We start from the raw sequence: 20,558 nt of genomic DNA on the forward strand, positions 1-20,558 counted from the left end.
GCCGCCATCATGGCCGTTGTCACTGTTGTCCCTTCATCTTCACCCTCTTACTTAGTGGAATTCCTGAGTGTGTGCCTTCAGCTGTCCTTCCCCCTTAAATCCTGTTGTCCTAATCAGACGTGATCAGCAAAGAACACCTTCCAACTTTCTATGGCTGCTCCCCTAGCTCCCAGGAAGTTGTGGGGTCATGTCTCACAGCTTCCTGGTGCCGTTTAGTCCCCACTTGTCAGCAGTTCTGGGTGAAGCTTGCATGAAGGGCACCCTCCCATCTGGTCCTCCTCCCCTCTCCCTAGGAGCCCAGGGCCCGGATGGGCCATGAACAGGGCTGAGACTCACCTGTCCATAGTTCCAGGGGCAGGGACAGATCCAGTTCTTGTTCCTTTGATAGGAAGCCGTAATCATTCACGACATACTCCTGCCTCTGGGGTTCACCGTCCAAGGAGACAGCGTCTCCTGGGAATCAAAGTGGGAGGACACAAAGCAGAAAAGTCATGCCACCCTTCCTGTTCCATTCCCACCCCCAGAAGGCCCAGGGCCATGGAAACTGAGCTCTGGGGAGAGAACCCGGTGACTCCAAGAAGGGCATGAGTGAGGCGTCTTGGGGAGGCCCATCCCCTACCCCCCATCAACACCAGCAACAGGCTCAATAGGAACATGGGGTAGAAGTAAAAGTTACCTTTGGTGGAATTTCTTGGTTTACAGAGTACATTTACCTCCTAGCCCCATCTCAAGGTTGAGGAAACAGGCTCAGAGTGATAAGAAACTTGCCCAAACCACACATATGTAGAGTGAAATTTGAACACAGAGCCCATGTGAGTCCATGTTCCCTTCCCTTTCTGCTACACTCAACTAGTCCTGGTGGGAAATGAGAAAACTGGAACCTAGGGGTTGGCATTGACCTCAGCATTCCTTCTGTAGGAATTTATTCTAAGCAAAGTATTTAGAAAGTGCACAAAGATTTAGATACTTAAGCTGCTCATCTGAGTGCTGTTTATAACACTGAAAAGTTGGAAACAACCTAAAGGCCCTGTTCTTAGGGACTAGTTAAATGATCATCTCCATCACAGAATTCTGTACACTATTAATATATGGGTGCAAAATTGTATATTTAGACAGAAATCTACGTTTGATATATTAAGCTTGAATAGGTTACATAATGTGTAGGGCACGAATTGACTTTTGTTATAAACATATGTGTATGAACAGAGGATTTTGAACCCTATTCTGAAAGATGTTAGCAGTATTTTTTTTCTTTTTGCCTATTGGTGTTCTCTAGATTTTCTGGAATGAACATGTCCCTTTTATGATATAAAAAGAATTTTCTCTTTAAAATTAAGAATGAACAAACAAAGGCCATGGGGGCAGATGTCCTCATTGCAGTGTCCTGGAACTGTCTGGAAGCCCTGCCTGAGCGTCAGGTGATGGTACCCTCCCCCCTTCCTCAGAGGCAGCCTCAGACAGTCTGAGGGGGGGCGTCGCTGGTGGAGAAGGACTCCTGGCTGACATGCATTTTATCAGGTTTTGGACCAGTGTGGTGAGAGCTGCAGGTTCATGGTTGAGAGCACGCACATCCCTCTCCATAGTGGGGAGCAGCAGTGGCCTGAGACAGGGTGTGTGGGGCTCCCCAGCCAATATCTTGGCCGTGGTGATGGGGGAGCCACTGATCCTGATTTCAGCCCCTACCAATCCCTAGCCCCTATAGGTTCTCCCTGGGACCTGGGTGGGGCACAAGACTGAAAAGAGAAGGCCTCACAGGCATCACTCTCCTCCCCACAGCTCAGGGGGGCCCTCAGTACAAGTCGGAAACCCCTAGTCTTGGAGGCCGGGAGATATGCGTGTGTGTGTGTGTGTAAGAGAGACACAGAGACTGGGAGAACAGAGAGACAGACAGACAGCTGTCCTCCTTGATTCAGTGGCAGTGCCTCTTCACCGGGCTGATAGGTTAAGAGTTCTGAGCCGTTCAGCGACAGGGCAGTGAGAGGTGGTGAGAGATGTTGAGGGTTCTGGGTTCTGGCACGACCCAGCAGGCCCCCTGGGGATAAGGTTGGGGGAGAGGGAGGAAGGGAAGCTGGGGCGTCTTTTTTTTTTTTGACATCTTTATTGGAGTATAATTGCTTTACAATGGTGTGTTAGTTTCTGCTTTATAACAAAGTGAATCAGTTATACATATACATATGTTCCCATATCTCTTCCCTCTTGCGTCTCCCTCCCTCCCACCCTCCCTATCCCAGCCCTCCAGGCGGTCACAAAGCACCCAGCTGATCTCCCTGTGCTATGCAGCTGCTTCCCATTAGCTATCTACCTTATGTTTGGTAGTGTATATATGTCCATGCCTCTCTCTCGCTTTGTCACAGCTTACCCTTCCCCCTCCCCATATCCTCAAGTCCATTCTCTAGTAGGTCTGTGTCTTTATTCCTGTCTTACCCCTAGGTTCTTTATAACATTTTTTTTCTTAAATTCCATATATATGTGTTAGCATACGGTATTTGTCTTTCTTTTTCTGACTTACTTCACTGTGTATGACAGACTCTAGGTCTATCCACCTCATTACAAATAGCTCAATTTTGTTTCTTTTTATGGCTGAGTAATATTCCATCTCACACCAGTCAGAACGGCCATCATCAAAAAATCTAGAAACAATAAATGCTGGAGAGGGTGTGGAGAAAAGGGAACCCTCTTGCACTGCTGGTGGGAATGTGAATTGGTACAGCCACTATGGAGAACAGTATGGAGGTTCCTTACAAAACTACAAATAGAACTACCATATGACCCAGCAATCCCACTACTGGGCATATACCCTGAGAAAACCGTAATTCAAAAAGAGTCATGTACCAAAATGTTCATTGCAGCTCTATTTACAATAGCCCGGAGATGGAAACAACCTAAGTGTCCATCATCGGATGAATGGATAAAGAAGATGTGGCACATATATACAATGGAATATTACTCAGCATCCTTTAAGTCAGAAGTAAGGCTTGGTTGAGTCTGGCCTCTGCCCCCAAAGCCCACCAGACCCACTCCCTACTCTCATCCCTCCCTGCCCTTCTTCCTGCTCTCTCCTCCTGGCTCGCCCTTCCTTCTGCCCACACTGTGTCTGCATGCCTGTGGAACTACCCCTGCCCCCAGGCAGATTTAGAGGATGGGAATTATTGGACATGTGGTGCTAGGACACTCTCTGTAGCTTTGTCTGTCTAAGACTAACACTAGAAACAGCCAAAATGCCCATAAGTAGGGGACTAATGAGAAACATTTGGTACATGCAAACAGTGGAGTGATCGTAGCTATTAAAAAGAATGTACTGATAGGAAAATATGTCCAGACTTGGGGATTGACTGGGTTCGGTGATTGGAAGAGGGGGATAGGAGAGGGAGGGTTCTAGAGACAGGCCGAGAAGAGGAAGCAGGAGTTGGGAGGAGGGGACCTTAGGGTCAAGTCTAACCAGCTGGAGGGAGGCCCCTAAGTGGAAAAGGACATCTCGGCCTAGCAAGGGAACTGGGCAGGATGGTATGACTAAGAAGGAATGAGTAAAATGGAGTCCTTCGATATGACATGGGAGTGGACCGGTCTGGAGTGGGAAGGATGGTTTGCCATCAATACCCATGACCGAGATCTGGGAAGGAGAAACTGTCCCGGAATAAGTAGGCAGGACCGAATAGGTAGCCCCGTGTCCACCAGAAATGAGATGGACTTACCCGCTACCTGTAGCGTTACCCTGGACTCGGCGAGGGTGATGGGGGTCTTCGAGTCCGGGCGCCGTTAGTCGTCAGCCAATCCCAGCAGTTCGAATGGTAATGCCGTTGGGTCGGCCCTGCCCCCCGCGTGGAGACGCTGAGGGAGGGCCAGTCGTAGGGCAGTCACTCTTCCAGTGGCCCGTTAGCCCGCAGCTGGGACAGGGCTTAGAAGGGGGATTGGGACATTGGCGAGCCCAGTGGCCTTTTTTTCCGCATTTGAAGCAGGCCCCCGGCGGGGTTGCCTTTTGCGGACCCCGTGGATGCTGTGATCCATGGGAGATGGCCGTCCTTAGGGCGGCTACAAGAGCTTGGGTTTGGAGGGCCACCTTCTGGTGCATCCGAGCCTGTCGGCTGGATTCTGCCAAATCCTCACGGCCATTGTAGACTTTAAAGGCCATCTTTACCAGATCTCGAATAGGGGTTTGAGGGCCGTCTTCTGCCTGTTTTAATTTCTTTCGGAAATCAGTCTGGGGCTGATTGGGTGATAAAATGGGTGGCTAGGACCGCTGCCCCTGCCGGGGTGTCGGGATCCAGCCGGGTGTATAGAGTTAAAGCCTCTGTAAGGCGATTGAGAAAGATAGCTGGATTTTCGTTAGGTTCTTGGGTTATCTCTTTTCGTTTCTCAAAATTGACTACCTTATGAGCGGCAGCCTGCATGCCAGCCAGGAGGCGTTGGATCATGAGGTCGCGCTTACGACGGCCATCTTGGCCATCCTGATAAGTCCAGCCTGGATCGGTGCCAGGTACGGCAGTCGCTCCGACAGGCATGGAGTTGTCGGTAAGGTGAACCTGATCTGCATGGTTTCGGGCAGCAGTTTGAATTCTTTCCCTATCGTCAGGGGTCAGAGTAGAAGATAGGATCACAAAGATATCGTGCCAGGTTAGATCGTAAGCTTGAGAGAGGTAGCGAAATTCTTTGATGTAGCGGGAAGAGTCGGCAGAAAAGGAGCCTAATCGCTTTTCTATTTGAGTGAGATCTTGGAGGGAAAAGGGAACATGAACTCTAACTAATCCTTGCGCTCCTGCTACCTCCCTCAGAGGGCAGAGGAGATTTGGATCTTGGGAGTCGTGAGAGCGTGTATGTGCACTAATTGGCGAAGCAAGGGGCGTGGGAGGAGAAACCGTTGAGGGAGGCGGGGGAGCGGTTGGATGGGCCGGAGCGGGTTCGGGAGGAGGAGGCACCGCTTCAGGGTAGGGTGGAGGTTGGAGAGGAGTTCTGGAGGGAGGAGAGGCGAGAGATTCGGGTGGGTCGGCTAGTGGAGAGGGGTCATCGTCAAAGGAAATTAGGGGCTTGGATGTAGGAGATGTAGAAGGAAGGGCGGGAGCGTAAATACCAGAAGGCCTGAACATAGGGTACCTCGGACCATTTGCCCGTCCTGCGGCAGTAATTATCTAGATCACGGAGGATGTTAAAATCGAAAGTACCTTCAGGATTAATTGTCTAGAGGATATTGTGGCCAGGCCACAGTGGAATAGAAGATAAGCCATCGGCAACGGAGATCTTGGCTAGGAGACACCCCAGGGGCGTCTTAGGATCTGGTTTCGATTGTGAGGTTCCCATGACCCCCAGTCTGTCCCTGAGTGAATGGAGAGGGAGAGAGGCGTTCCTGGTCTCAGTCTCCAATTCACGGCAGGTCGGAGCGCGGTCAGGCGATAGGGACGTCTCCACAATCACCCGAGGCCCGGAGGGTCGGAGAGCGGTCAGGCAATTGGGACGTCTCCACAGTTGCCCGAGGCCCGGAGAGAGGACGGAGGAGTCCCTGACGCAGCCGCGATTAGGGACAGGGAGTCCGGTGGGCAGGGACTCTGGGGGTCGGAGGGAACAAGGGAGGGGGACTTACCCCGTTTTCTGCCGGATCGGAGAGGTTCCCTGGTTGTCTCCTGGGGGAGGGGAGGAGCGGCCCGCACGGTAACCCGCGGGGCTTGGTACCCCTCCCGGGTTTCGGCACCAAATGTAAGGTCGGATCTTAACAAACGGCACCGCGAAACAGAGGAAAGCCTCAAGTGAGCTTTATTAGGGAGCGCTCCCGGGCGAGGTTCACTGGTCCGATAGAAAGGGGCCAGAGAAGTCGCACCCGGGGCGAGGGTTGGGCAAGATTTTATAGGGGAAGAAGGGAAAGGGGTGTGGTGAATCTGGGAGGGCGCAGGGTATTCCTTATTTGGTGGTCTTTTCGGGTATCCTGGGGGACCGTTAGTCCCGCCCCTCGAAAGGCGGGAAGGCTGGGCCGGGTGCAAAGTCCCCAGGTCAGTTCCTGGAACTGGGTGGTCCGGAAAGTCTCCAGGTCAGTTTCTGGAACTGGGTGGTCCGGAGAATTTCGGTCTGATGCAACCTGTGAATCTGATTGTGTTCCCCTGCCTCGGGCCAGTTGGCCTTACACTCCCCAATCCCCTGCCTCCAGCCCCTGGTAACCAACATTTTACTCTCGGTTTCTACAAGTTCAGCTTTTTTAGATTCCATGTATAAGCGGTATCATACAGTATTTGTCTTTCTCTATCTGAATCACCTCTCACTTAGCATAATGCCCTCAAGGTCCATCCATACTGTAGCAAATGGCAGGATTTCCTTCTTTCTCACGGCTGCCTAATGTTCCATTGTATACACCACATCTTCTTTATCCATTCGTCTGTTGACAGACACGGGTTGTTTCCACATCTTGGCTAGTGTCACAGAGGTGTAGATATCTCTTCGAGATAGTGATTTTATTTCCTTTGGTTATATGCCCAACAGTTGAATTACTGGATCATATGGTAGTTCTATTTTTAATTTTTTGAGGAGCCTCCATGCTGTTTTCCCCTGTGGCTGCACCAATTTACACTCCCACCGACAGTGCACACGGTTTCCCTTTCCTCCACACCCTCACCAAAACTCGTTATCTCTTGTCTTTTTGATGATAGCCATGTAATGATAACTTTCAAAAACACAGTGAAAGGGGGGAAAAGACCAGAAAGATAAGTGTCAAATGTTAGCAGAGATTTCTTCTGGGATGGGGAAGCTATCGGTGATTTTTCTTTTGTTTCTTTTCACTTTTCTGTACTTTCCAAATTATCTAAGAAGAGCACAAATGATCTAGAGAATCACAGGAAGAAAATACAAAAGAGTGGCTCCCTGTTCTTAAAATAACAAAAACACACACAATGAAGGAAGAGAGGCTGAGGAGGTCAGGTTGAGGAGAGGGAGTTGGTGAGGGAGCAAGAAGGGGAGATGGGGTCAGGGAAAGTGGGGGCCTGTTTTGGGGGGCAGCCCGCTACCCCTGTGAGTGGGCCCTGCCCCACTGTCCCCAGGCTCTCAGGCCGGCAGCAGCTTCTGGCCGGTCCCCGCAGGCCACAGTGTCCTCCCAGCATGTCTGGGCCGCCCTCCCCAGACCTCCCTCCAGCCTCTGCTTGCGGGCTCACTAAGACAATTTAAATGGAGAGACCTGGGATCTAGGATTCCAGAGAGGGTGGTTTAGAGGGGATCACGTTGCACTTATTTTGTGGCTGCAGATCTTGCAGGAGGAGAGAGAAGACAGGAAGAGCAGGGAGGGCCCAGCCACACAGGTGGCAGTCAGGCTGAGAGGACCAGCCAGTAGCAATAAGTAGCTTGTTAGCACACAAAAAGGAACACTGATGATAGATAAAGCATTTTTATTGTCTCTTCCCGAGGTGCACAGTGCTTCTAACAGCACTTCCTTCACCCCCAGGCAGGGGGGGAAGAGGACAGAGAAGGAGCAAAGATAACACCACACCCTCAGGAGGAGAAGAGAGCAAAATGGGCCTGGAGGGGTACGGGGGCCCCAGAGGGTGTCAGGAGGGGGGCGGGGGAGTGGCTGGATGACTGGGAAGGCCTGAGGAGGTGGGTGTGAGGCTCAAGAAGCCCTTCCTGCAGCAACGAAGATGTACTTGTAGCCCTTGATCTCCTTGATCTGTTGCTGCTAATGAGGACTTGCAGCTGGTGGGGTCCGGCTTTGATGGGGGTAGAGGTCCAGTTGAATTTGGATGGTGTGTCTGGCCACCAGAGTTCCAAGACTGAAAGTCAAAAAGGGCCTTTTAGAGCCTTGAGTAACTGCTTGGGTGGGTGATCTGGTTTCCTCTCTTCGTTGGTAGCACATCCCACACCCCCGCACCCTCAACACCACTGAGCTCAACCTTCCCCAAGGAGGTGGGAAGGTGGGGGAAAGGAGGCAGCATCCAGGAGACTATGACCATCCTATGACCCCACGAGGCATCCCCTTATCTAAAACCAGCATGAGGCAGGTGGATAGCCATGGTACTTACTCATTTGTTATCTGCCCACTGATGAGGCCACTGCCCTCCAGAACCATTGTGCAGTGACTCAGAGCCACCGAGGGGGTATTGGTGAGCGTGATGTGGACTCTCAGGGCCTTGCCCACCTCGGCCCTCTCGGGCACCTGTGTGGAGAGAAGACGGGGTTATCATGGGCAACTGGCCTCATGTCCACACTCAGTTCAGCTACCTCACTTCCCCATCCCTCTGATGACCACCAGGGACTGCTCACTTAGCACGAAGACGCTGCAGGGGCGAGAACATGAGCCCACAGTATTCACGGTTAACACATACACTGGCCTGCCTTAGGAGCTCACAGTACTACTGGAAGCCACCACCAACTGGGAATTGGCACCAAGTGAAATCTATTTCCCTCCCCGTCATCTAGCTCAGGATGGCAATTAGATTTCAACTTAAGTGCCAGCTCCAATCCGTTAGTTGTGGCTGATAGGAATGGTGTGTTAAAAAGGATCCTGAGGACAATCCAGAGCCAGTGAGAGGGTCATGATTGATTAGTAGTGTCTGACACAGGCATGGGATAAGGAAGTGGTATCATGTGTGCCATCCATGTGCCACTCGTGATGTCATTCTGAGGCCCAAGTTGCAGGATATGTTAATGGCAGAGAAGGACCTGACCCAGGTGTCCTAGACCCCAGTCAGGATCTTCCTCCCATGCTGCTCTGTCTTCATATACATTAGCAGACCCTGAGTTTCTCCAGGTGTATTCAGTGCATCACATGTGAGGTCTGTGTCATAGGGCAGCATGGCCTTGACTTGTGAGTGGGAGGCAGGGATCCATCCTACTCACTTCTAGAGCCCCAGTGCCTAGCACAGTACCAGCCAAATGATGGATATTTGGTAAACGAGTGTTGAACTGAAATGACCTGACCACCCAGATCATACTGGGGGCACGTTCTGGCTCAACCAGAGACTCGAGGAGAAGGAAGAACACATCCTGACTTCTCTGGAATTCAAAGAAAAGAAACAAGTCCTTTGTACTCTAGTGAGTGTGCCAAAGTTGAACAAGGTCAAAATAGCTTTGGCATCCAGCATGGTCACACAAATCATCCTGGGGTTCCTTAGCAATGGGGACCAATTAATAGCCTACTTGGCACTTGATGTGTTTGCATTGGATCCTGTTGTAACCAGGGCTTTGTGTAATGGGCAGGGCCCTCACCTCAGCCCCAGGCTTGTGTCTGCTCTTGTGATTCTGCCCACTGTTACCCCCTCCCCACTCACGGAGGCTGCCTGGCATCACTTGGCCTGATGACCTCACAGCATGTCCAGGTGAAAACTGTCAGGTGGCCAGACGGTTTATGATGAGGAGCCACTCACATCTCTTTCTGGTGGGGGTGGAGGGTTCTGTTCACAGATCCACCAGGTGCACAGTCAGGTGGGGATTAGGCAGTGGGCAAGGCCTTCAGGTAGGAGGGGAAAGTGAGGAAAGGAGCCTTCAGAGGAAGAAAAACCCTGGTTATAGGACATGGAGGTCATCCCTGCCCTCCCCCATTTACCCTTCCTTCACCTGTATTCGTTCCTCATGCAATTGCCTTACCAGCCACTCAAGCCTCTGAACGTGAAATGTGAGGCTCACCTTTCATTTGTTTCCTTCTTCCTTGTCACCCCTGTCTTATCAGGTGACAAGGAATTTGGCCTGAGTCTCTCTCAAACCTGTCTTCTCTACTCCATCTCCCAGATACCACCTTTCTTGTCTCTTTGCCTCTGCAAAGCTACTTCCTTACTTAAAATGCCTTCAACTCCACCTCGTTTCTCTAGAGTGTCTTCCTGTGCATCTTCTGTAAAATGTCACCTCCTCTGGGAAGCCTTCCCTTTGCACAGAGTGCAAGGGACCACACCATACTGCACTTTAATCACCTGTTTGGTGTCCAAGGCAGGGACTGTGCCTTGTTAGCTGCTGTGCCCCCAGCCCCCGAATTGGGTGAGTCAGAGGGCCCCTGGGCCCCATCTCTGTCCAGATGCCTTACCTCAGTAGATAAGTGGGGAGGCCCCAGCATGGACCTCCCTGTCTCCTCCACCTTGGCGATGCCAGACACACAGATCAGCTTTTCATCCATCAGTTTGTTTCTATAATTGTTGTAGGGTAGCAAGAGCAGCCACTGTGTCTCTAAGCACAGACAAAATACATCTTGAGTCCAGGAATGGGTCTCGGAAAGAGAGAGTGAAAACGTGTATGTGTGAGAGAGGAAATAATAGTTTGTGTTTGAGAGAGAATATGAGTATGAGTCTATGTGCATGTGTGAAAGTGTTTGTGTGTGTGTGTAAGAGAGAGAGACAGATGGTGCTTACCCTGCGCCCCTGACCCCCCGAGGTCACTGCTGTGTTTCACCTGGTGGGATGGCATCAGAGGTACAGTACCTGACATTCAATCTCCTGCCAACAGCAGCTTCACTGCCCAACGTGTGTGTGTGTGCGTGTGTGCTGTGCGTGCATGTGTGTGCACGCGTGTGTGTGCGTGCGTGTGTGGGGGGGTGCCTTGTTCACGGCCCCAAGCTTCCCTCCCTGTATGTGCCTTTCCAGGCCTGCCTCATACTCACCCTCCCCGAAGTCCAGGGTCAAGCGCACTATTTGTCTCCAGAGGGGCTCCCAGCTGCCACCGTCGTGCAGCAGGGTCTGTGCACAGAAATGCACCACCAGGCGGATGGGCCCCTGGGGTTGGGCTCTATCTGCCAGACTCCCGGCATTAAGCTTCGGCAGCAGGTCCTGGCCCCACTCAGCCTTCCTGGTCAGGTAAAGCTGCAGCTGTGCTGGCTGATCCTCAAAGCCCCCAGACCCCAGCAGGTCCAGGAAGGGTGAAGAGGCCTTCCAAGGGCCCAGCATTTTCCAGGAGGCCTTCATGAACACAGATCGCTCCTCACAGGATCCTGACAGAAAGGAGAGCCAGGAAAGACATCAGTGGGGAGGGGTCAGGAGGACCAATGAACTTCTTGCTGGAAACAAGGCACCCAGCAACTCCCAGGTCCCCTCCCGAAGCCTCAGCCACAAAGAATAGCTGCCTAAGGAGACAATACAGCATCATGGCTGGAACGATTGGTGTTGCTTGGTGCTGGGCTCAAACCCTTGCTCTATCACAGTCCCTTCATCTCTTGGTGCTCAGTTCAGTCACATATAGCCCAGGGATATTTCCTTGCCTCATAGAGTTGCCAAAAATTTGGGTTAATTGAGTTCCTGATTTTAAGCACTGGATGGTGTCTTTTGTCATCTTTTGCGGAGGCAGTGGTTAGGTGGTGATGGTTTCAACGTGAGAGCCATCCTCATGTCCTTTGGGAGGCAACACAAAGGAGGTTACAGCTGCCCCCCTCCCTGAAAAACTGGGGCCCCAGGCACCTTCTGGGTACTTGTAGGAGCTGGTGATGTTCTGGCTCTGGTCTGACCCTACCATCTTGGTGCTGATTTCCTTCCTGATGGAACTGATGATATGGGCCAGGAGTTCCTGGGCCTGGCCATCCTCCAACAGCCAAACGACTTCATCGGCGTTCACCTCAGCATACACAAATGGGGTGTTGTAGGGCAGGTGGACCTTCCCTTCCCTGATGGCCTTTACAGAGGCAGGGCCACAGTGGAACAACCCTGTTCAGGGAACAGGAGTTGTGGACCATTAACTTGGCTGCTGACATATGGACCAGGGCCAGCGGGTCCTGGCCATGGGAGGTAGAGGTAGGGAGATGGGATGGGGAGGGGCAGTGGCATTAATGACCCTCATCCATGGGGTGCTCTCCAGTTCCCATTAATTCATCTGATGCTCACAGCCACCCTGGGAAGCAGCAGTCATCACCTTCATCTTCCCTACTTTACAGGTGAGGAAACAACTGAGAGGTCCAGTGACTCATCAGCTCACCCAACTGTCAAAGGCAAAGTTAGACCCCTGACCTGAAGTTGTCTCTGCTACGACTTTGGAAAGCGGATGAAGTGGGAAAGGCATCGTTCCTTTCTGGCCTCCTGCTCACGAGGCCAGTCACCCTGACCGGCGTCCCCACAGAGCCCAGACCCTTCCACAATGGTCTGCTCTCACCAGTGCTGGTTTGCTGGGGAGTGGGGTCCAGAACCTGCTACCCGTTGTATCCTGGAGGGAGATCTTTCCAGATCATCCAGCACTTGTTCCAGACATGGAAATTCCTGCAGAAAGCAGTAAGGAGAAAAGGACTCACGTTTTCAGAGGATTTGCCAGGTATCAAACCCTATACTGAGTGCTTTATATCATTGTTTCTTCTTTTTTTTTTTTCTACATTTTATTTGGAAGTAATTTCAAGCTTATAATAAAGTTGCAAGAATAGTACAAAGAGCACCCATATACCCAGTTCATCTGTTGTTAGCATTTTGCCCCATTTGCTTTATCACTAGCTTTCTTTCAGTGTGGATATGGAGATTTCTTAGAATAGGGATCTTCCCTGGTGTACTCTTGTACAGTTATCAACCTCACACATTTAATATTGATACTATCCTTGGGCTTCCCTGGTGGCGCAGTGGTTGAGAGTCCGCCTGCCGATGCAGGGGACACAGGTTCGTGCCCCGGTCCGGGAAGATCCCACATGCCGCGGAGCAGCTGGGCCCGTGAGCCATGGCCGCTGAGCCTGCGCGTCCGGAGCCTGTGCTCTGCAACGGGAGAGGCCACAACAGTGAGAGGCCTGCGTACCGCAAAAAAAAAAAAAATTGATACTATCCTTTTATCTACTTTACTGTCTATATTTCAATGTTGTCAGCTAATAATGTCCTCTGTGGCAGGGGTCCCCAACCCCCGGTACCGGCCCGTGGCCTGTTAGCAACTGGGCCGCACAGCAGGAGGTGAGCAGCAGCTTCATCTGCTGCTCCCCATCGCCTGCGTTACCGCCTGAACTATCGCCCCACCGCTCCCGTGGTAAAATCATCTTCCACAAAACCGGTCCCTGGTGCCAAAAAGGTTGGGGACTGCAGCTCTGTGGCATTCTTTTCCACCCAGTCCAGGATCACACATGGCATTTAGTTGACCAAAAACCTTTGTGTCCTTTCATCTGGAAGAGTTCTTCTGGCTTTGTTTTATCACATTGACATTTTGAATACAGTATTTATTTATTTATTTTTATCAGAGTGGCCCTCATTTTGGACTTGCCTGCTGTTTCTTCATGATTAGATTCAGCTTACGTGCTCACAGACAGAATTCTACACAAGTGACATGTCCTTCCTAGATACACTACTGCTCATTGACCCAGAGAAGTTTCAGCCCTCGAGGAGCCCAGAGAGGGAGGGAGCTCCAAGGACAGCAGCTAGTTCTCATACAATTCAAAGGTCTCACCTGGAAACTGGCTGGAAAAGCAAAAACGGGAAATCAGATGTGGGGTAGAGCAGAGGAGAAAGGAACCAGAGGAAGCAACTAGAGGTCCAAAAATAAAGGGACACACAGAGACACACACAGACGTATATACACATGCCTACAGAGAGGGAGTGGGGCAGGGAGAGGAGAAGTCAGCAGAGACCAAAGGAAATATGCAGAGGCAGCTAGTCCTGGCTTTGCCCTGACAGAGAAACAGAGAAATGTGCTCTGTTTTCTGAAACAGAAAGGCTCAAAGAAGGAAGAGTAAGATGAAACAGATTTTGAGGTCAGTATTCAGAGGAGACACGACCTATTCATTTGGTTGCCAGCTTCAGAATACATTATCCCATAGTCTTCTATCTCTGAAATGAACTTGATGTGATGCTCTGATTAGCCAGAACAGCTTTCTGGCTGGGGAACTTATTCTCTGAGCATCGGCAACAATGTACGGGGCAATATTTCCTCAAGGCCAGACAGCATCAGGCCAGAATTTTCCTACCCTACCTGGCACGGAGCAGAGACCTGTAGGAGACAGTGCCCCTTACCACATTTTGTCTTGTTTCTGAGTTGGCAGCATCTCTGCTTGTTGGTCATAGTAGGTGTCGATGGTCAAGTTTGCATCCACGTTGTATGCAGAATGGAAATTGGAAACGACACGGGTTGGAACACCTAAGCATCTCATTACTAAAGAGAAGAAAAGCATGAGGACTAACTGAGTTTATTTCAAGAAGAATCATTGGTTTCATGAGCATACTTTCTCACTTTCAAGCTGGAGGAGAAAAAAAGGCCAAGATTCTTGCAGATCCATACCTGTCACTCCTTTATCCTCAGAGCACCTCACCCAGGCCCAGAACCTTGTGGCCTACCTGCCCTATCCATAGTCTCCATTCCACCAGGAGAAAGAAATCATTTGAGGGTCACTTAACAACAACTCAATTTATCATTTAGGGATTTTTCTATTCAGCAGCTTTCCAAACTAAAAAAAGAGAACCTAAACATTTGATAATTGGAAAGAAAAATTTAAAAAATTAGACCTATGCTGTGGCCAGAAGAGAAGCTGTGTGACCTTAGGTAACTGGCTTAACTTCTCTGGCCCTTAGTCTTCTTATATGTAACAAAATGAAGAGTTGGACTAGATGATTTTCAGTTCTGAAATTCTGGATCTGTAATTATACTCAAATAAAAGGGTTTGGAGGAAAGAAAGAAATAAAAGCACAGATAGAAGAGCCAGATAGACTTATGGAGATATGTGGAAGACAGCGACGAAGGGAACCTTGCATGTACGAGGCAATGACCATCTTTGATAAGACCACAGCACCCTCTTGTGGCGTCTCAGGAATCACACAAAGCAGTCACTACATCACCGTCATCCCCACCACCACCACCACCACACACACTTGACCAGGGCCAGATGAAATTAAGCCGACAGCCAGGTGTGGAAGCAAGCAAGGTGAGTTTAGAGAGAGGTTTATTCCACCCCTGTCCTGCTTAGGAGCAGATGGTGCCCGCTGAGGCTGCTGGGAGGATTACAATGCTTTGAAATGTAAGAGGACTATTAAGAATGACCAATCTTTTTGTTTCGATTCATTGAAGATCCCCAAAGGACGCCACCTGTCCACAGTCGCCTATCCACTGCCAGCACAGCTCCTGGGCTTTCACAAACCCTTAACCCTTGGTGAGAGGTAGACCAGGGCTGCCAGTGGCCAGAGGCAACTTGGCAGGAGCAGCTTTCCCCTCGCTCAAAGGTCGTAGACTCTAGGGCCTAGCCGTGGGGAGAGGCTCGGAGGTGGAGCAAAGATGCAGACTTAGACCTTCTCCCTCTCTTTGCAGGTCTAAAGGCCTGAGCCCTCCTCCTTAACACCTGCCTAGTCCAAGGCAAATTTGGCTGTACTAAATACTGGCACTGTGCTGAGCATTTTCCCGTGAAAACAAATGAACAAAATGAGGTCACTTGATTTGAACACTCATATTTAAACCCCTCCACTGTCTGTAGCACCTGTACATAACTGCCAAGCTATGTTGCCCCTCTCAGAAAAGTCTAGAACTTTGTCTTTGGACCCTGTCTCTGTCCTCCCCATTCTGTGCTCCCTCGTTCTCCAACTCAGAGTCAACACACCGGTTCAGTAAACACTTCTTGAGCATCACAATGTAACAGGCAGCACTGTGCAAGGTACTCCTGCCTCTTGGGGGAAGACAGGCAGGTACCACAGTGCTTTCATCTTTCCCTCATCTTCACAGATAATCTGATCAATGACTTGGGACTAAATTGTAAATAACTGATAATGCATGAAACATGGATGCTCCTTAAGGGTAGTCAGCAAAGTAGTCAATCTCTAACTGTAACTCCTCAAGAATCTCTCTGAGAAGTGTTTGGGAGCCACCAGCTCTGCCCACAGATGAGATCAGGCTTCCAGATTATCTGCTTGCACCTCAAGCTTCCCTCAACCTGCCCCTGACTCCAGGCTCACCTTGAGCTGAGAATCCTGAGCAGGTGTCAGAAACAAGCCAGTTTTGCCTCCACTTTGGGACCAGGTGACCATTTTAATAGCCTAACTGCTCCATCAAGGAGACTGAAGAGTGATTGCAGCAGGTCACACCTTCCCTGGTTATTGCAGGATTCCTTGAGACTATAGAGTGTGCTGGTTAAAAGTCAAGTGACCACCACTCCTTAGCCATGGGGCTGTGGACAGGCCACAGTCAACTCAGGTGAAGTGGAGATAATCCCAGCCCAACCTCGAAGAGTTATCACGAAGAGTCAATAAGTGATTCTGCATTCCCATCTCCCCCTCACTCACTGGTACCCATAACAGCTGCAAATACCCAGCACTGCCCATACCTCACAGGCTGCCCGCCCCTGGCTGCCCACTGTCACAGGATGGCCACGCTGCCCGTCCGCTCCAGTGGGCTGACCCCCTGGGAGTAGTCCTCTCTCCAGCTCCCCTGCAGCACACGGCTGTCATCATTGCTGTTGATCTGCAGAGGAGAGACAGGTGGGTTTTCGCGGTGCGGTGGGGGTGGGGGGCAGGGAGCTCAGGCAGGGCCGGGGAAGCTTCTGGCCTTACCATGGCGCTCACCACCCTGCAGACATACACCACATTGTTCCACTGGGAGTAGTCTTTGGTTGGGTTCTCTAAGAAGTACAGGCTCTTGTTCAGAATCTGAAAGCAGATATCTATCATGTCCTCTTCAAACTTCCAGGGGATTTCAAGGAAGAACAAAGAGAAGAGTAAAAACGTCTAGAATTCTGAAGCCAAGTCAGTAACACCGACGTTTGGGGTGGGGCCAAATATCAGACAAGTTCCTGCCTTCAAAGAGCTTGTAAGTCAAGTTGGGAATGTGTTAAGATTCAGAATTTTGAAGAACTAACCTGTGTGTTTCTGATGGAAAATGCAAATGGAATTTGGAAAGATGCGAGTCAGCTGAAGGCATCAGAGAAGGCTATTGGAGCCGGTGGGCTTGGAAGGACAAGGTAGACAGGAAGAGAGCAGGGTGAAGGCATTCACCCAAGGTCTTTGGGCGGGATGGGTACCAGAGACAGAGGCTCAGAGATTTTCCTCCTGGAGGACTTGCGAGAGTAGGAAGAGATCGGATGGATACATATAAGGCCAGGCATGTGAGGAGAGGGGGAAGAGCGTGGAGAACCTTCAAATCAGGTAGAGGGTTCAGTGCTGATGGTGTGAGCACAGGAGAAGCCAGTGTACACTCATGACATACAGCTACAACATGTATTTGCTACATGTGTCGTAACCCTTTTGGCTACCAAATACCCTGGTATTTTTCTAAGTTTCAAAAAATTACACAAGTTGTTGGAGAACAGGGAACCTGCTCTTCCTCAGCAAGGCTCCCTGCTTCCTACCCCCAACCCACTTTTCCCTCCCGGTGGGTGTGGACAGGGCTGAGAAGGCAGTGGGAGGCGGAGAGAAACTATCCCAGCCACGGCTGGTGGTTGAGAGTAGAAAAGTTGCCCAGAGTCAAAGGTCCCCCGCTGTGTACCTTAACTGGATATTTGGTGTTATTAAAGAATTGCTGTTCATTATTTCAGTTATAATACTGTATTGTGGCTCAGTTTTTCAGAGAGTCATCATCTTTTAGAACTATATTTGGAAGTATTACTCGATTAAATGATATGGTAATTTGCTTCCCAAAAATCCAGTGATGAGATGCGAGGAATGGGGAAGAATACATCAGGGATCGGCAAAGTTTTTCTATAAAGGACCAGATAATAAATATTTTAGGCTTTGCAGGCCATAGGGTTTCTGTCTCAACTACTCAATCCTGCCACTGTAGCATGAAAGCAGCCACAGATGATACCTAAATGAATGAGCATAGCTGTGTTCCAATGAAATGCTGTTTATTAGACACCGAAGTTTGAACTTCATATAATTTGCACATCACAAAATACAGTTGGCCCTCTGTGTCCGTGGATTCTACATCCATGGATTCAACCAATAGGATCAAAAGTATTAGGGGAAAAAATTCCAGAAAATTCCCAAAAGCAAAACGTGAATTTGCTGCACAGTGCCAGCAACTATTTACATAGCATTTACATTGTTTTAGGTGTTTTAAGTATCTAGAGATGATTTAAAAGTACATGGGAAGTTGTGCATAGGTTATATGCAAATACTATGCCGCTTTATTTTTTATTTATTTATTGGGGGGTGAAGTTGAAAAGAATAGTTTTATTGCTTTGCCAAGCAAAGGGGGCCACAGAGGGCTAATGCTCTCAAAACTGAGTGTCCCAACCTGGAGGGGGTAGTGAGGAGTTTTATAGTAATGGTTCAAAGACGAGGGTGTGATCAGCTCATGGACTTTCTTCTGATTGGTTGGTGTGAGGTAAGTGGGAGTCAGCATCATCAGCCTTCTGGTTCCAACCGGTCCTGGGTCCTGCCAGTTGTGGCAGCATACAGTTAACTTCTCCCACCTGGCAGGGGTTTCAGTATCTGGTTTCAGGACTTAATGAAGCTCAGGTTCTTGATGTGTCATGGCAGAAAGAATTCAGTGAGAGACAAAGTGATAGGTAAGAAGTGGATTTATTTAGAGAGAAACACACTCCACAGACAGAGCGTGGGCCATCTCAGAAGGCGAGAGCGGCCTATGCCACTTTATATAAGGGACTTGAGCATGCTTGGATTTTGGTATCTGTGGAGGCGTCCTGAAACCAATCCTCTGCAAATACTAAGGGATGACTGTGTTATTTTTAATTTTATTTATTTATTTATTTATTTTTTTGCGGTATGCGGGCCTCTCACTGTTGTGGCCTCTCCCGTTGCGGAGCACAGACTCCGGACGCGCAGGCTCAGCGGCCATGGCTCACGGGCCCAGCCGCTCCGCGGCACGTGGGATCTTCCCGGACTGGGGCACGAACCCGCGTCCCCTGCATGGGCAGGCGGACTCTCAACCACTGCGCCACCAGGGAAGCCCGACTGTGTTATTTTTTTTAAATTCTTTTTTTCAGCAGTTTATAAAGTATGAAAACCATTCTAAACTCTTGGGCCATGCAAAAACAGGCAGTGGGCCACATCTGGCCCACAGGCTATAGTTTGCAAATCCCTGATTAGATGAAACAAAATACACCATAAATTGAGCACTATTGAAGGTAAGAGGTTCATGGAGGTTCATTATAGTAGCCTGAACCTCCATGTTTTAAGTTTTTCATAAAATATTAAAAACTGAGAAGGAAAGACATCTCCCCTTCCCTCCTTGTGCCTCTCACTGGAAGGGAAATTGGTCCAGCACTGCACATCCTGACTTCTGTTAGTGGCACTTCATAACCTAATAGAGTTGTCTAAGGCCCACTTCAGGTGACAGTGTTACCTGCCCATAGTTCCAGGGCCAGGGGGTGATGACTCTTTCATGACCATTGTAAACAAAGCCGTAGTCCATCATGATATACTCCTGCAGCAGTATTTCACTTGGCAGGTAGACGTCATCCTCTGAACAGTTAAGAATAGCAGAGGGGGCAAAGCCCCAAACCAAAAAACAAACAGTAATAAAATTAAAAACAGTAATGGCAATATCTTGCTGGATAATCAGATAAGCAATGGGTTGATGGCAATAGAAATCAAGACTGGACCCCTTAAAAGCTTGTGTGCTTTTCTAGAGGCCAGCGATATAATCTATACTTTAAAAAAAGATGATCTTTTCTTGGTTATAAAAGCCTCAAGCTTTTCATAGAGATTTGGAAAATATGGATGACAGAAAGAAGACAATGAAGATCTCCCTTCTTACTACTCAGAAACACCCATTGTTACAGTTTAGTGTATTCTGGCTGTGCTCTCTTTCTCAGCACATATATGTAATTAGAATCATATGTGTTCCATTTCCTAATTGATTTCACTTAACATCACACCATGAACATTTTCATCATGCCATTAAAAATTCTCTGTAAAGATGATTTTTAGTGAGTACATGGTAACACATTGCATAGATGTGCAGCATTTTATCTTCAGGGCTTTCTAAGTAGATCCTCACGGAGTGTTCCCAATGGATCAGTTAGAATTACAACCTGTGAGCAAGTTATACCTGTACTTCAAGGGTTAAAAAGCAGGATGAAAGTCCCCAGAGGGTGGGTTGTGCTGTGACCAGGGCCCTGAGAGATCTCCATCTTCAGAGTGTAGGGACCAATGACTGCATTGGCTGGTGTGAAAAGGGAGACAAAGAGTGAGTTGGCATGAATGGTGAAGTCAGAAGCACTCCAGACATTGCCTTGTCGGGCCTGGGTGAGCAAGAAGGTGGCTCGGGTTCCCAGCAGCTCGGTGGGCTGTGGTCCTGTGTAAGAGAGAATGACCCCAAAGTGAGGTGCAAAATCTATGTGACACGATTTCAGAGGAACTGGGAGGACCCTTACCTTCTCCTACCACTTGCTAATCCTTTTACTGCCACTGGGTGTCCTTGGCCATGCACTTACGATCTGTGGGCCTCAGTTTTTCAATCTGTAAAATGGGATCTTAGTAGTACCCACCTGAAAGTCTTGTCACAGGGATTAAATGAGTTAGTGTGTGTGAATTTTTAGCACAGTGCCTGTTGTGTATTTAAAAGTTGTCTGTTATTATCACAATCTTAGTTTGCTGAGTTGGCCAAATCTTTTCTTAACAGCGCTAATAGGGTCCCCGGGGTCCCAGGAGAAGAGATGGGAGGGCGGTTCAGAAAGGAGAGGCAAGGGCTTCGCTGGTGGCGCAGTGGTTGAGAGTCTGCCTGCCGATGCAGGGGACGCGGGTTCGTGCCCCGGTCCGGGAGGATCCCACGTGCCGTGGAGCGGC

The 20,558-nt window shown here is 49.6% G+C and overlaps 2 protein-coding genes across 2 annotated transcripts in view; one reads left to right on the plus strand and one right to left on the minus strand.

The window, feature by feature from the left end:
• Positions 1 to 20,558, minus strand: part of LOC307182346 (protein-glutamine gamma-glutamyltransferase 5-like) — a gene marked incomplete at its 5' end in the record, with an annotated part of 44,984 nt that overhangs the window by 23,297 nt on the left and 1,129 nt on the right. The window contains 4 exon segments of the mRNA XM_079913590.1: positions 337 to 388; positions 390 to 453; positions 19,822 to 19,828; positions 19,832 to 20,067. Coding sequence (XP_079769716.1) covers positions 337 to 388; positions 390 to 453; positions 19,822 to 19,828; positions 19,832 to 20,067 — 359 coding nt within the window.
• Positions 11,656 to 20,558, plus strand: part of MAPDA (N6-Methyl-AMP deaminase) — a 48,124-nt gene continuing 39,221 nt past the window's right edge. The window contains 1 exon segment of the mRNA XM_079912603.1: positions 11,656 to 12,180. The gene's annotated coding sequence lies outside the window, so the exon portion shown is untranslated.

The sequence above is a fragment of the Stenella coeruleoalba genome (assembly GCF_951394435.1).
Source record: "Stenella coeruleoalba genome assembly, chromosome: 2".
Lineage (NCBI taxonomy): Eukaryota > Metazoa > Chordata > Mammalia > Artiodactyla > Delphinidae > Stenella > Stenella coeruleoalba.